The sequence below is a fragment of the Oratosquilla oratoria genome, chromosome 18, assembly GCF_046742065.1.
Source record: "Oratosquilla oratoria isolate Oo_2021 chromosome 18, ASM4674206v1, whole genome shotgun sequence".
NCBI lineage: Eukaryota > Metazoa > Arthropoda > Malacostraca > Stomatopoda > Squillidae > Oratosquilla > Oratosquilla oratoria.
In genome coordinates, this window is record NC_134794.1 from 63,203,558 (window position 1) to 63,218,488 (window position 14,931).

At 41.3% G+C, this 14,931-nt stretch overlaps 1 protein-coding gene across 1 annotated transcript in view; it reads left to right on the forward strand.

Annotated features, from left to right (window-relative positions):
* The window catches only part of Glg1 (Golgi apparatus protein 1), a 67,543-nt gene that overhangs the window by 18,077 nt on the left and 34,535 nt on the right, over nucleotides 1-14,931 (forward strand). The window contains exons 5-11 of the mRNA XM_076202273.1: nucleotides 2,394-2,553; nucleotides 4,097-4,280; nucleotides 5,500-5,845; nucleotides 10,334-10,610; nucleotides 11,002-11,171; nucleotides 11,582-11,690; nucleotides 14,207-14,335. Of these exons, the coding sequence (XP_076058388.1) occupies nucleotides 2,394-2,553; nucleotides 4,097-4,280; nucleotides 5,500-5,845; nucleotides 10,334-10,610; nucleotides 11,002-11,171; nucleotides 11,582-11,690; nucleotides 14,207-14,335 (1,375 nt within the window). The remainder of the gene's footprint in view (nucleotides 1-2,393; nucleotides 2,554-4,096; nucleotides 4,281-5,499; nucleotides 5,846-10,333; nucleotides 10,611-11,001; nucleotides 11,172-11,581; nucleotides 11,691-14,206; nucleotides 14,336-14,931) is intronic.

Consider the following 14,931-nt stretch of genomic DNA (forward strand, 5'->3'; position numbering starts at 1 on the left):
TTGATTGAGAGGATTAGGAGAGGAACAGAGGGAGTAATTGGTGAGGAACAGTGTGGGTTTAGGACAGGTAGAGGTTGCATAGATCAGATTTTTGTGGTAAGACATATATTAGAAAGCTTTAGGAAAAGGGAAGGATGTTTTTTTTTAGGCTTTTATGGATTTGGAAAAGGCTTATGATAGGGTAGACAGGAAGGTGCTGTGGGAGGTATTACAGATATATGGGATAGGAAGAAAGCTTATAGGAGCTGTCAAGAGTTTTTATGAGAGTAGTAGAGCGTGTGTTAGGATTAGAAATGGAGAGAGTGAGTGGTTCAAGGTAAAGGTGGGACTTTGTCAGGGATGTGTTATGTCACCCTGGCAGTCCAATTTATACATGGATGGGATGGTGCGAGAGATAAATGCAAGGGTGGTGGGTCAGGGATTGGAGATGGTCAAAGAAAATGGAGAAAAGTGGGAGGTGAGCCAGCTGTTGTTTGCAGATGACACTGGGCTTGTAGCAGGATCAGAGGAGGGATTGGGGAAGTTAACGACAGAGTTTGGGAAAGTTTGTGAAAGAAGGAATTTGAAGATAAATGTGGGTAAAAGTAAGGTGATGAGATGTACAAGGGGTAAAAGTGGCAGCAGACTGGAAGTGAGTATAAGGGAGAGAGACTGGAGGAAGTGGATAGTTTTAGATACTTGGGTGTGAATGTGTCAGGAAAAGGTGGAATGGAGGTGGAGGTAGAATGTAGATTGAGAGAAGTAAATGCCTTGTTGGATTAAAAAATGTAATGAGAAATAGACATTTGGGAATGAATGCTAAGAGGAGATTGTATGAAGTAGTGATCGTACCAACAGCACTGTATGGGGCAGAAACATGGAACATAAGAGAGGAAGAGAGAAGGAATTTGAATGTATTTACTTAGTTTTATTATACGGGAAGGGAGCTATGCTCGTGGTGACCCATCTTTATATCTTTCAGCATCAAGTTTTTTCTTGAAATTTTGAATAGTGTTTGCACACACTGTTTCTTTATCTAAATTATTCCAGGTATTTGGGATGGTGTCTGAGAAGTATGATAGGGGTTACTAGGCTGGATAGAGTAAAAAATGAGGTGAGGAGGAGAACTGGGGTGGAAAGGGAGTTGGGAGATAGGATGGATGAAAGAGTATTGGGATGGTTTGGACACATGGAAAGAATGAGTGAAGAAAGACTAGTAAAAGAGGTGTGGAAGGAGTGAACATGAGGGGGTGACCTAGGATGAGATGGATGGATGGGGTAAAAGGGGCATTGGGAAAGAGGGTAATGTCTGTTGAGTAAGGGAGAAGATAGATGTATTTACCTAGTTGGACCTTGTTGTATTGTATGGGAAAGGAGCTATGCTTGTAGTGACCTATCTTTGTATCTTTCAGCTCATCTTCCTGTACTAATTTTAGATTTTTTTTTTTTTTTTTTTTTTTTGCCAATTCTCTGTCCTCTTTTCTCTCCAGAAAATGTGAAGGGGTGATTGTGCTGACAGCACTGTATGGGGCAGAAACATGGCACATAAGAGAGGAATAGTTTAAATGTGTTTGAAATGAAATGCCTGAGAAGTATGGTAGGGATTACTAGGCTGGATAGAGTAAGAAACGAGAAGGTGAGGAGAAGAATGCGGGTAGAAGGGGAGTTGGGAAATGGAGTTGATGAAAGAGTATTGGGATGGTTCTGACACATGGAAAGAATAAGTGAAGAAAGATTAGTAAAAGAGGTGTGGAAGGCAGAGGTAGAGGGAGTGAACATGAGGGGGCAACCAAGGATGAGATGGATGGATGGGGTAAAAGGGGCATTGGGAAAGAGGGTAATGTCTCTTGAGGAAGGGAGAAGACAGAAGATAGGGGTGAATAGAGAATGGTTGTGTATGGATGATGCTGTGATGCATGAAAGGGAGTGGATGGGGAATGGGGTGGGGTGAGGGAGTATGTGTGAATGATATTTCAATGCAACCAGAAGGGATTTCTCCATCTTCTCTCTGCATGAGGGGACTGAGAGTGGGAGGTCACTGATTAAATGAAGTCTTGGCATGGATGTGCTGTGTTTTGCTGCATTGCTTCTGACCCAGGGCAATGGGCAAGATGCAAGGATGACCTGTCATCCAGGAGGAGCCAAGAAAAGAGGGGAGGGAGTGGAGTATGTGGAAATGAAATGGGTGGGAGTGGATATATGCCTTTGACTTTGGCAACCTCCCTTGTAAGGTGGAAAAAGTCATTAGTATATGTATGTTATTATGCTACTGTTAGCCAACCCCATATCACAATTTGGGCTCTTTGAATGTTGCGTTTGGTATAGAGGAATGGTTTGGAAATGGATGAACCAAAAAGAAATATATACGCTTTTATAAACACAGGATGATAATTTGGGAGTCGTTCTTCTTTCAGGTTGGCTGAATTCCAAGCAGATGACTTCCATTTAGACCGTCCCTTGTACTTTGCATGTCGACACGACCGAGAAAAATTCTGCGAGAAGATTGCTGCTGGTGAGGGTCGTGTCTACAAGTGCCTCCTCAAGCACAAGAGAGAGAGAGGAATGAGTAAAGAGGTATTCTCATAAATGTTTATGATGAGTTAAACACCATATGAGGACGGAGCCTTTATTTGTACGACGTTTCGCTTATTACAGCTTTTTCAAGTTGAAAAGCTGTAATAAGCGAAACGTCGTACAAATAGAGGCTCCGTCCTCATATGGTGTTTAACTCGTCAGTCTTGTCGGCAACTGCTACTTTCATGAAAATAAATGTTTATCTTAGTGTGTGAACTGAGCAGATGGGGTTTTCCAGTTTCACTTACATTTACATGATGCTTGCTGGTGGAGAAGGCTAGAGTGTTGCTACTTGCGACGGAGATAAAGGTGACAGCATTTCTACCCTTGCCATCAGCAACTTGAACCAAGGGCATGGTTTGTTGAATTCCACACTACAAAGTCCTCTGTAAAGGGGCACCATCCTAGCCCCCTAATAAGGGGAGTTCATGAAAAATCACTTGGAAGTGGTAATGGAATTTTCTAATTTAATTGGAAGTTGAGAAATACAATCTTCATGTGGATTGAACTTAAAGAAAAACCTTTTGAAAAAATATGAAAGGCATGTAGTAAAAAGGAGAATGTTGAGCAGGAATGAGAGAAGGCAAAGCATAGGTACGACTGGGAGAATGGTTGTGACAGGACGATGAATTGATGCTGCCCAAAGGAGTGTCTCCTTATCCTCTCTATTTTCACATGTAGACAACAAGGAGGGAGATTCATGAAGTTACTGAAGCAATGGAGCTCTGCTATGAATGTGTTGTCTCTTGTTGTATTGCTTCTGATCCGGGCATTTGGCAGGGACAGGGATAAATATTCATCCACAAGGAGTTAAATCAAAACGGAAACAAATGAGTGAGGAATGGATGGCGGTGGGTGAATATCTTGGCTGGCTACATCCCTTTTAAGGGGGAGAAGCCTCTTTTAGTATGAATATGTATGTATGTATATATATATATGTGTGTGTGTGTATATATGTATATGCAGAATGTCTAAAAAAAAAAGGAGGTACAGTTATGGTAGACTGGCTGGTGAGGTTATTTGATGTTTGTTTATGAGTAGAGTAGAGTGCTGGAGGACTGGAGGAGTGTCTGTATAGTTCCACTTTACAAGGGAAAATGGGACAAGCATGAGTGTAATAGTTTAAGAGGGATCAGTTTGTTAAGTGTAGTTGGGAAGGCTTATGGGAGGGTCTTGATTGAGAGGATTAGGAGATGAACAGAGGGAGTAATTGGTGAGGAACAGTGTGGATTTAGGACAGGTAGAGGTTGCATAGCACAGATTTTTGTGGTAAGACAGATATTAGAAATGCATCTTATCCCCCCCCTTTTTTTTTTCCCTTGTGAGGAGGAAAAAGCCTTTGGTATATATGTGTATGTATATATATATATATGTACACACACATACATGTGTGTGTGTGTGTGTATATTAGTTACTAGCACCCATAGGAATGGGTGCATTCCTTAACTAGCTACTTCCCTCATAAGGGTGAGGAACACCTTGGTATATAGATCAATAGATAGTTACCTGCTGTGTTTATACATATAAGTATATTTTTTCGCAGTGCAATGATCAATTAACAAGACGTCAGAAGCTGATTGCAGTAGACTACAAAGCCAGCAAGGGACTGGTCAAGTCCTGCAAGACCAGTATCATGCAACATTCATGTCGTAAAGGCAGCTCAGACAGCGAACAAGATGTCAAACTTGCAAAGATACTTTTATGTCTCGAAGGGGCCCTCAGACAAGGTGAGTTTATTTGTGATCATCAGGAGATAATTTAATAGCCTATGAGTGCAAATTGGGTAATCCTCAACTGATTGGAATTGCTTGGGGGTTCAGCCAGGATAGTTCAGTAATTTAAATATCATTCTCAAAGGGTTAATCAAATTAGGTTAACCTTTTGACTATAGAAGGGGATTTTCCATTCCCATGTAAAATTACATAGTGTCACTCAATCAATGGCAAGCTGGTGGTGTAATCGGAAGCATCATTTTACTTCACCTGACATTAACAAGCAATATGTGGGTATACCCTGGGGCCACTTCAAGATGTCTTGGGGCTGTGGGTCTCAAGTAAGAGAGAAATGAAGTAGTTAGATGAGTAAATCATTAGGTGACTCCAATAAGCATTAGTTTTTAGAATTCTAAACCAATAGGGAAAAGGGGACAAATTTGAATGTAATAGTTTCAGAGGGATCAGTTTGTTTGGTGTAGTTGGGAAGGGTTTTAGAGGATTAGGAGAGGAGCAGAGGAAGTGATTTATGAGGAACAGTGTGGGTTTAGGAAAGGTAGGGGTTGCATGGATCAGAATTTTGCAGTAAGATATATTAGAAAGCTTTAGGTAAAGGTAAGGAGGATTTTTGGGCCTCTATAGATTTGGAAAGGCTTATGACAGGGTAGATAGGAAGGTCTTGTGGGAGGTTTTGCAGATAATGGGATTGGGAGAAAGTTTTTAAGAGCAGTCAAGAGTTTCTACAAGAGTAGTAGAGCCAGTGTTAGAAATGGAAATGGAGAGAGCAAGTGGTTTGACATAAAGGTGGGACCATCAGGGATGTGTCATGTCACCATGACTGTTTAATCTGTACATGGATGAGATGGTGTAGGAGGTCCGGGGAAGGATAATTGGGAGGGGACTGGAGAAGGTTAAAGAAAATGTGGAAAAGTGGAAGGCGAGCCATTTGTTTGCTAATGACACTGCACTTGTGGTAGTCAGAGAGGTGATTAAAGAAGTTAGTGACAGTGTTTGGAAAGGTAATGCACTAGGAAAAGTTGAAAATGAATGTGGATAAAAGTAAGATAATGCGATGTATAAGGGCTACCTCCCATATAAGGGGGAAAAAGCTCTTGGTATATGGAATAGAATAGATAAATAGTGCATTCGACATTTTTCTTTACATTGTATACAGTGTATTAATGTAATAAATGTTCATTATTGAATTCTAATCATATTTATTGATGTTGATTAGGGGCCAAAATTGAAGGGAATTGCCAGGATGAGATGCTCTTTCATCGCCGCCTGCTACTGGAAGATTACCGCCTGTCCCCTGATCTCATGGTGGCATGTGAAAAGGAATTAACAGACTTTTGTGGGGATGGTGTCAAAAAGGGAGGTCACACCTTACATTGCCTTATGGCTCGGGCCAAGAATCACAACACCAACAAAAAACTTTCCCAGGAATGCTGGAGGGAGGTGCTTACTTTAGTGAAAGAAAGTGACGCCGGTGAGGATTGGAGGGTTGATCCCGTGTTATATGAAGCATGTCACCCTGTTGTTCACCAGCACTGCAAGGACATGGTTGGAGGCCAGGCACGGTAAGAACATACTAGACAATCATACAGGTATTCACAAATGTCAGCTTGGTTTTCCTGCTTTGATACCACAGCCTCAGTCTAGAACTTGTGGCATCTCCCACTGTTCTTTGAGAGGTAGAGCTGTCTGCTTCATAAAGAAAGGTTCCTCCTATTTCCACATTTATTCATATTTATTCAGGATGCAGCAATGTAGGTTGGCACATGGTTCCCAAATTGTATGTGGATACTTAATTCAGTCTTTAAGCATAGCCAGTGGTTGTTGCTAGATAGAGTTAGGAAAGAGGAGGTGAGGAGGAGAGTGGGGGTGGAAAGGGGGCTGGCAAATGGAACTGATGAAAGATTATTGGGATGGTTTGGACACATGGAAAGAATGAGTGAAGAAAGATTAGCAAGAGAGGTATGGAAGGCAGAGATGGATGAAATGAGCTTAATTAAGATGACCAAGGATGAAATGGATGGATGGGGTGAAAGAGGCTTTGAGCAAGAGGGGAATGTCTATTGAGCAAGGAATGGAGAATGCAGGAGATAAAGGTGAGCGGAGAATGGTTGTGTATGGATGATATTCTGAAGTAACCAGAGGGAGCTTCCCTGTCTTCTCTATTTTCTGCATGAAGGGACAAGGAAGAAGGGTTGTTGTGTAAGTGAAGCAGCCCTGCTGTGGATGTACTGTGTCCTACTGCATTGCATCTGACCCTGGCAGTGGGTAGGAGACTGGGATGACCCTTCATCCATGAGCTAAGATGAAAGGGAAGCAAGGGCAGTGGATGGGAGTGGAATGGGTGAGAGTGGGTGCATGCCTTTGTAGTGTCACCAGTGTTGGTTCCACTAGTCGCCCTTGTTGGAAGCAGCCAGCCTGAAACGAGTGGTAGGGACAAGGTATGGGAGGTTTTTCACAAAGGGAAGTCAGAATACACCATTGAGTTTGCCGTGGTATGATTCCCTTGGGCACATTTGGAATGAGCACTTCTGTACTCTGTGCCGACGGCTGGTGGTGTTCTCGTCAGAATGTACCAGTCAGAACATAGTTCGCCACGGTGTATTTACCCTTACGCACTCTTGGGATGAACACTTCCATGCTCAGTGCTAACGGCTGGTTCTATTCCTTAAAGAACAGCTATCTTCTAGAAGAATAGCTAGGATGTTTAAAATCAATCCCATGACTGATCTCTGTTTATTTAAAATGTTGATGATACTATCTACAACAATGGTGGCAAAATTCTTGGTTCTTTGTTTTTAGTAAACCGTAATTTCAAATCTTTTTACAATGCATATATAATCTTGTTACAGAATATAGAGGAGTATTTTTTATTTTATTTAAGAAATAAAGTTGCTGGAGTCAATATATATATTTACATGAATATAAATTAATCAAATGTATGTCATCCTAAGGGGTGACCATAGTTTTGTCCTGTGTTTGGGAGTCACGAGTCTTAAAGGGAAAACTCCACATGTTGGCTACAGAACACACCATTGACTTGGCTAACTCACTTATAATAGGGAAGAGCCCTTTAGTATATAGATAGATTAAAAAAGAAAAAGGAAGAGGAAAAAAAAAACATTATTGTACCATGCAGATGATCCCAGAAACAATTGACTAAAAGGGGGGACTACTGGTCTGTTAAAGCTGTTTGTCCATAGGTCCCGTGTGTTGACCATAACGTATATAGATAAAGGGTCGTACTAATTACCAACAACTACCATCAACTCTGATGATATTCATTGTTTTTAGTTAATATTGGAAGAAATACAGATGGAGAGATGATAATGGAAGAGAAGGCAGTAAGGGGAAGAAGGGCAGAATATTTTAAGGAGTTGCTAAATGTGAAGGAGGGGAGGGAAAGATAGCTGCAGTGGGAAATGCGAAGAAAATGAGAATGAGGAGAATGGAGGAGAAATAAGGAAGGATGAGGTGAAGGCAGTTGTTAAGATGATGAAAGCAGGTAAGGCACCTGGTCTGGATGGATGCCATGCAGAATGTCTGAAAAAGGGAGGTACAGTGATGGTGGACTGGCTGGTGAGGTTATTTAATGTTTGCTGGAGAGAGGGTAGAGTGCCGGAGGACTGGAAGAGTGCCTGTATAGTTCCTCTTTACAAGGGAAAAGGGGACAAGTGTGAATGTAGTAGTTTCAGAGGGATTAGCTTGTTAAGTGTAGTTGGGAAGGCTTATGGGAGGATCTTAATTGAGAGGATTAGGAGAGGAACAGAAGGAGTAATTGGTGAGGAACAGTGTGGATTTAGGACAGGTAGAGGTTGTGTAGATCAGATCTTTGTGGTAAGACAGATATGTGAGAAAGCTATAGGAAAGGGGAAGGATGTTTTTTGGGCTTTTATGGATCTGGAAAAGGCTTATGATAGGGTAGACAGAAAGGCACTGTGGGAGGTTATGCAGATATACGGGATAGGAGGAAAGCTTCTGGGAGCTGTCAAGAGTTTTTATGAGAGTAGTAGAGCTTGTGTCAGGATTAGAAATGGAGAGAGTGAGTGGTTTGAGGTAAAGGTGGGACTTCGTCAAGGATGCGTTATGTCGCCCTGGCTGTTCAACTTATACATGGATGGGGTAGTGCGAGAGGTAAATGCAAGGGTAGTGGGCAAGGGATTGGAGATGGTTAAAGAAAATGGAGAAAAGTGGGAGGTGAGCCAGCTGTTGTTTGCGAATGACACTGCGCTTGTGGCAGGATCGGAGGAGGGATTGAGGAAGTTGGTGACAGAGTTTGGGAAAGTATGTGATAGAAGAAAACTAAAGATAAATGTGGGTTAATGTAAGGTGAAAGTGGCAGTAGACTGGAAGTGAGCATTAAGGGAGAGCGACTGGAGGAAATGGATAGTTTTAGATACTTGGGTGCAAATGTGGCAGGAAAAGGTGGAATGAAGAGAGAAGCGAGTAAATGCCTTGGTGGATTAAAGAGTGTAATGAGGAATAGACATTTGGGAATGGATGCTAAGAGGAGACTGTATGAAGGAGTGATTGTGCCAACAGCACTGTATGGGGCAGAAACATGGAACATAAGAGAGGAAGAGAGAAGGAGTTTGAATGTGTTTGAGATAAGGTGTCTGAGAAGTATGATGGGGGTTACTAGGCTAGATAGTGTGAGAAATGAGGAGGTGAGGAGGAGAACAGGGGTGGAAAAGGAGTTGGGAGATAGGGTTGATGAAAGAATATTAGGATGGCTTGGACACATGGAAAGAATGAGTGAAGAAAGACTAGTAAAAGAGGTATGGAAGGCAGATGTGGAGGGAGTTAACATGAGTGGACGTCCTAGGATGAGGTGGATGGATGGGGTGAAGGGGGCTTTGGGGAAGAGGGGAATGTCTTGGCTCTTTTCTTGGCTCCATCCCACCCACTCCTTTCCATGCATCACATCTATTCACAACCATTCTCCACTCACCCCTATCAACTGTCTTCTCCTGCCCTTCCTCAACAGACATTCACCTCTTTCCCAGTGCCCCTTTTACCCTATCTGTCCATCTCCCACTCTCTCCCCTTAGAACATGTACATCCAAAACTCTTCCTATTCTTCTGGTTACCACTATATAGTCCATTAAAGCCCTATCTACCACCCTTCCATCCACCACCCTCTCCCATGTGTACTTATGCTTGACTTTCTTCCTAAACACTGTGTTAGCTATTATCAACTCTCTAGACACATCTCCACCATCATCTCTCCACTACAATTTCTTCCTGGAACTCCACACTTCCCAACCACTCCTATTGGTTCATCTATCCAGCATTGAGATCTCCTAATACCTCTACATTGACATTTCTCTCTAACCCCTCTGTGGACTCATTTAAATCTATCCAAAAAGCCCTCTTTTTCCTCTATGCTCTTCTCACTACCAGCTCTGTATGTACTTACAAATACCCGCATCTCCCTTCCCAATTTCACCTTCATCCACATTAACCTTGAAGAAATCTTCCACTCCACCACACTCTCCCCTATCTTTTCACTTACTAGTATAGCCACCCCTTCTCTCCCTCATCCTCTCTTCACTGACACCCAACTACACTTCCAAACTTAATTTCTCCCCTCCCTTTCAACTTAGTTTCACTCAATGCCAATACATCCATCTTTCTCCTCACAAACATACTGCTGATCTCTTCCTTGCAAGGGGGGAAAAAGCTATTGTTGTATGTATGTATGTGAGTGTTGGACTGTTTCTGTGTCATGCATAAGTGTAGGAGAAGGAAGTGCTGTCAAAGTTGATAGAGAGTCATTTTGGGCCTGATCTGGTGACTGAGTGTGAACCTCTCAGGGTGATATTGTAGGTGGTGATGGATTTTGAAGACAGAGGGGTAAGATGATTATGATCCACTCTGATGTCCATTTTTCACAACCACCATTAACAAATGCCCATCACTGCTCCTACTTATTGAATGATGTAATAGTGGAAGTAGGGTTAAGATTTTTTTTTTTTTTTTTCTTCTTCTTCCAGATTGTGGACATTAGCATATACTAGAAGAGTTAAGCTTAATTTACTGATAAATTGCAGGGTCATGCATTGCCTGCTACAGCAGATTGGCACACCGGACATGCCACCAACATGTGAGGAGGCTTTGTTGGAAATTCAGTACTTTGTGGCAAGAGACTGGAGGCTGGACCCACGGATTTACACTTCCTGTAACAACGATGCTGTGCGACTCTGTCATGCAAAGAAAGACTACTGGCTAACGCAACCTCAATCATCAAAACTGCTTTCTCCCAAGCGAGGACCTCTTGTACTTCCATGTTTGTTTAGATATCTTTACCATCCAGAAGAAAAGTTTAGGGTGAGTTGATTCTTGAAGTCTTAGTCATGCAGTTAGTTATGATAATGTAAGAATGAATTTTTTTTTTTTTTTTTTTTTTTTTTTATCATCATCATCATCCATTATCATCATCATCATCATCATCATCAATCATCATCATCCCCCTCCCCCCCATGGGGTTTTCATTCACATTTTTCAACACAATTTTGCTGTTGTAAATCATATCAAATGTGGCATCTGTTTCCACATTATTATAGCAGAATAAGATCAGTTATTTTACCGAAATGATTGAGATTAAATAAAACCTTCATGATTTCCCATTCCTGCATTCAAAATTAATCTACTGTTTTATTTAAACAGAAGAAGAATATAGAGGAGATTATGCTCATTTTTTTCACGCTGTTGCTTGCAGTTGTCCCAAAAGTGTGGGGATGAAGTTCGGCGTATCATGCAAGAAAGGGCAGCCTATGTGGAGTTACACCCCGAGATAGAGTTTTACTGTATGGACAGCCTTGCCAAGTTCTGCTCCAACAACACTGGTCCAGGCCAGGAAATCATGTGCCTTCAACAAAATCTAGAAAAGTTTGTCTTTTTTCATTGAAAGTCTATCTATTAAGGTCTATTAAGGAAGGTGCCAAGTCAAAAGGGATGCACCTACTCCCACCCATTCAACTCCCATCCACCACCCTTGTTTCCCTCTCATCTTGGCTCTTCATGGGTGGAGGGTCATCCCTGTCCACTGCCCATTGCCCTGGGTCAAGAGCAATGCAGCAAGACAGTACATCCACAGCAGGGCCACTTTGCTTAATCAGCAACCCCCCTCTCTGTTTCCTCAAACTTTCATTGAAAATAATATATAGGATTGTGTATTTTGTAGATTGTAGATAGTGAAAGAAAATATACAATTTTATGACACAGTATGATCTAAGACAGCATGAAAGATATATTTGAATAATGTAGCCTAACATAATTGTGGGTGTTCAAACCATCAGTCTAGAGAATGAGTGCAAGACGGCAGTCACCAACTACACTGAGGGAGAGGTGAAGGACGTGTCAATCAATGCGCAGGTGATGCAGCACTGTTCACATATCATAACACAGGTGAGTGTTCATTGTATCTACTAGTAGTTTTCAGCTTATTATTATTAATCCTTCTAGTTTTCAGTTTCTCCCTGCCATGTAAAATGAAAAATGTTAGGCAAAATAAAATTCTTAAAGTGTCATGTGAAAACCACTGTTGGAGTAGAAAAGACTGGAGACGGGGAATCTATATATTTCAATTGCAAACTGCAATCCTCTTTAGTAGATACCAAAGAGGATTCCAGTTTGCAATTGAAATATATAGATTCTCCGTCTCCAGTCTTTTCTATTCCAACAGTGGTTTTCACGTGATTGACAAATGTGTGATTACATTTTTCACCTGTAATTCTTAAAATGTGTTCACACCAGACTTGGGCATCATTGTGAAAATTTATTAGGATTTGATTTTGATTATGGTCTGGAATACTTTTTTGATTGTGATTAAATTATGATTATTTGTTTTTTCATTTTTTTTTATTATGATTTGATTATGATTTCTTGAGTTTTGCTGTTTTTGATGAGATGAGGTGTCTGAGAAGTATAATGGGGGTTACTAGGCTAGATAGAGTGAGAAATGAGGAGAACAAGGGTGGGAAGGGAGTTGGGAGATAGGGTTGATGAAAGAGTATTGGGATGGTTTGGACACGTGGAAAGAATGAGCGAAGAAAGACTAGTAAAAGAGGTGTGGAAGGCAGAGGTGGAAGGAGTGAACATGAGGGGGTGACCTAGGGTGAGATGGGTGGATGGGGTAAAAGGGGCATTAGGAAAGAGGGGAATGTCTGTTGAGAAAGGATGGGAGAAGACAGAAGATATGGGTGAATGGAGAATGGTTGTATATGGATGATGTTGTAATGCATGAGGGGAAGTAGGTGGGAAATGGAGGGTGAGGGAGTATGTATGAGAAATAAATTGATGCAGCTCAAAGGGATTTCTCCCCGTCTTCTCTTTTTCTGCATGAGGAGATGGAGAGAGGAGTTGCTGATTTAATGAAGTGGCCTTGCTGTGGATGTGCTGTGTCTTGCGACACTGCTTCTGACCCAGGGCAGTGGGCAAGATGTAGAAATGACCTGTCATCCAGGAGGTGCCAAGAGGGAGGGGAGTGGAGTATGTTGGGGATGAAATGAGTGGGAGTGGTTTTTATGCCTTTGTTTTTTGAGTACCTCCCTTGTAAGGGAGTACAGTAAAAGCTCTTTTATACATTATTCTCATATCCAGCTCCTTCTTATAACTGGCATATTATTCACGAGGAAATAACAATTTTGTATAAAAATGTAAAAATTCGAAAAAATAGAATTTAAAATTCCCGCGCCACTGCCGCCGCCACCAGAGGTAGCGCTCATATTTCCTGCCATCTCCCACAAATCCCGCCGCTCCGTCAGGCCCAGTGCCCACTGTAATAAGACGCCTGATGTTAAGCATGCGACTGTCTATTAGCAACTCTCTCAACACACAAACACATACCGACAGCAAAGGAAGGCAGTGATGGCTGAGTTGAAGGATATGCGTGGTAGTGCTAAGTTTAGCGTCACTGATGAAGCTCTTCAGGAGTGGATGGAGGTCGACAATGACGAAGCTATCACCCCCACACTAACTGACAACGAAATAATTCAGGCAGTGATTGAGGAGAAGCATGGTAAGGAAACAGAGGCTGATAGTGAAGAGGAAGATGACCCAGAGCCGAGAGTAACGTGGAAGGATGCCGCTAAAGGATTGGCAACATTTATCAAGTTTGCGGAGCAGTGCACCTACATGGGGACTCACGACGTGATGTCTCTTCACTGACTTCAAAATGAATTTTTAATGCAGAGAGACAAGCATTCTAAACAAAGAGACATACGTGATTTCATGAAAATGAATAAAGATAAAAAAATATGAATATACTGGTAAATGAATAAGCAAGAAAAGTGAAGCCATTGAATGAATTTTATTTAAGTACTCTATGAATAAAGGCAATAATTTTTTTTTTTTTTTTTTTTTTTTTTTTTTTTTTTTTTTCTTCTCGTAACCGGGATTTCCCCTTTCCGGCACGTCTTTGGTCCCACTCGTGCCCGTTAAAAGAGCTTATACTGTATATGTATGTATGTACAATCCCTCTCATAGATGAGCAAGTGTTGGTCACTCCTAATTCTTGCTTAGAGTGCATAATATGTAAAATGTAAGTTTATATGTCAGGTCAAGTCAGTGGCTAAATCTGCAGCCTCACATAGTCGATTATGTTCTTTGACCTGAACTTCCCAACCCCCATAAATCTCTGGGAAGAAACTTGCCTTCACTACCTTACAATACAGTAGTGCTGTTATTTCTTGAATCCTGCTGCCATCTGTGTACATTATAAATGGAAGTAGCTGAACATATAGTTCAGCATCTTAAGTTATTGCTGTATTTTGATTGTTTTTTTTTTTGTTTTTTTTTTTTTTACTTTTTTTCTATGCCTTTTTCTTTTTGGCTACCCTCTGTGTAAGGGGAAAAAGCCTTTGGTATATGTATGTATGTATTTTGAATATATGTATTTATATTTTTTGTGTTGTTTGAAACAGCTGTGTGAGCCAGAAACTAAGCAGAACCTTCAAGGACCTGGTTTCCTCATGGACTGTTTAATCCGCAACCGAAACAGTCCTCATCTAAAACATGAGGCTAAGTGTCGTGCAGTAATCCAGTTTTTCCAGGTAATGCTTGGATACTTGTATATTAATATTCTCTCAGTAGGATGACCCTTCATCCACAAGGAGCTAAGATGAAAGGAGAATGAATGATAGGAGGAAAGGAACTAGGTAGGGATAGGTGCATGCCTTGGCTGGGTACCTCCCTAATAAGGTGAAAGCCTTTAGTATATAGATGAATATTTATTTTCTTGTCTTTCCCTCCAACCGTAACCTCTGTCAGGGATTTCATCAAGGTAAAGAAACTTCTTGTTATGAAAGAATCAATCAATCTGTGGCTCTTAAGTCTCTCTTGCAGGAGGACTGTCATACTTAAGTAACCATCTGTGGCCACTAGACAGGGCCATAGGTCACTCAGAATAGAAAAATATTGTCTCAGAATATGCTGCACTCCTTTTGATTCAGACAGTGTGTGTGTATATTTACCTAATTGTATTTACTTAGTTGTATTATACGGGAAGGGAGCTATGCTTGTAGTGACCTGTCTTTGTATCTTTCAGCATCAAGTTTTTTCTTAAATTCTTGAATAGTATTTGCACACACTGTTTCCTTATCTAATTTATTCCAGGTATCCACCACTCTGTGTGGAAAGCTATTTTTTT